The 1625-nt window shown below is 39.9% G+C and overlaps 1 protein-coding gene across 1 annotated transcript; it reads left to right on the forward strand.

Moving 5' to 3' along the window:
* Window positions 1–551: 551 nt before the first annotated feature.
* On the forward strand, window positions 552–931 carry EV154DRAFT_394852 (uncharacterized protein; the record flags this gene model as incomplete). The annotated part of the gene is made up of 2 exons (XM_051595171.1): window positions 552–648; window positions 738–931. Coding segments are annotated over 2 exons (291 nt in total), but the record flags the coding sequence as incomplete, so codon positions are not given.
* Window positions 932–1625: the final 694 nt, after the last annotated feature.

Here is a 1625-nt window from a genome sequence, read left to right on the forward strand (position 1 = left end):
ACTCAACTATAATACATACAACCTATGTATTATAAGTACCATATTGCGAATACATTCCTATTGGTACGACACAGTACCAGCTCCCTCATATGTCAAACTGAGATCAGATTTCATAATCGTTCCTGGATTGGTCGAGTAGCTGCCGAATCTTCTAGTTTCTCATAAATTTATTTTAGTAATCCAATCAAGGACCCTGTCATTAAATGGATAAACTATAATGCTCTAGAAGTGCCGGATATGGGTCAACTAGCTCCTTGTATATAACAATAAGCTATGTTTCATATGTATCTGATTTCTAAATCTAATTCTACCATTTCCCAGTTTGCGGGTAAATAGTCAATTCGATCTGCGCAGGAAAAATCTTGAAGTAATAATTGAATATAAAAAGGACCTCTATTTTTATCATGACAAACTCTCCAACTTATAATAAAGGATTATAGAGTCTCATTTCTTTACTTGCTTTATTTTCCCAATTACTTTTCCCTTTTTATTTCTCAATTATCACAACTGGTACCAAATTCACTGTCATCACCGACCGCCATGCCTTACAATTCTTGAACAATCATAAGTCTACTGATCTTCGTGGTCGACTAGCTCGATGGACCTTGGGCTTACAGCAACACGATTTTGACATCGTCTACCGTCCTGGTTCACAAAACGCTGGTCCTGATGCTCTTAGTCGCTACCCGTAGAACGACATCCACCTCAAGCTCTTATCGCTTCCCTTCATGGTTCAGATCTGTCCTCTGCTCAAACTGAGGATCCATTTTGCCAAGAAATTCGTCAAGAATCCCCTCTTCCTAATGGTTTTTCTGATGAGTCTGGTATCTTATTCTTTGGTCCACATCCAGTTTTACCTCTTTCACTTCGTGATGTTACGTTTGACCTTCTACATGCCAACCCTACCGCCGGCCATATGGGGATAGGCCGAACTCTACAACGATTTCGACGTCTGTATTATTTTCCTGATCAGTCTGCCTGGATTGCTTCCAAAGTCAAATCTTGTATCGTCTGTCAAAAAGTCAAACGAACCAATCAAACGCTGGGCCATACCAACTTGGTTCATACGAATCCTCCGGTGCACCCTTTCGACACTATTGCTATTGATGCTTTCGGTCCACTACCCTTGACCCTCTCTGGAAATCGGTACATCATTGTCGTCCAATGCATGTTCTCTCGATATGTGATGCTTTTTGCGGTCCCAACTACCACCGATCAATACCTAATTCGCTGCCTTAGTCAAGTTATTGGTGAACATGGAATTTTTCGTGCAATTCTCAGTGATAATGGCCCCGCATACTCTGGCATCATGCTCAAGGCCCTCGCAACACACCTTCAAATCGATCAAAAATTTGCACCAGCCTATCATCCACAATCGAACGGGTTAGTTGAACGCTTCATGGAAACACTTAAGAACATGATCAGTTCCTACCTGGATACAGATAATCACCAAAACACTTGGGATTCTCATTTGTCTGAATTTCAACTGGCTTATAATTCTTGTGGTAGTTGAGAATAGATTTTAAAAGAGAAAAACAATAAAGTACTTTGAGACTGCTTATAAGTTTTATTAAGAGTAAAAAGTAGATTCAAAGATTGAGAGGGTTCTATTCTAACTATCAGTT

Source organism: Mucor mucedo (genome assembly GCF_025094135.1).
Source record: "Mucor mucedo strain NRRL 3635 chromosome Unknown EV154scaffold_358, whole genome shotgun sequence".
Classification (NCBI taxonomy): Eukaryota; Fungi; Mucoromycota; class Mucoromycetes; order Mucorales; family Mucoraceae; genus Mucor; species Mucor mucedo.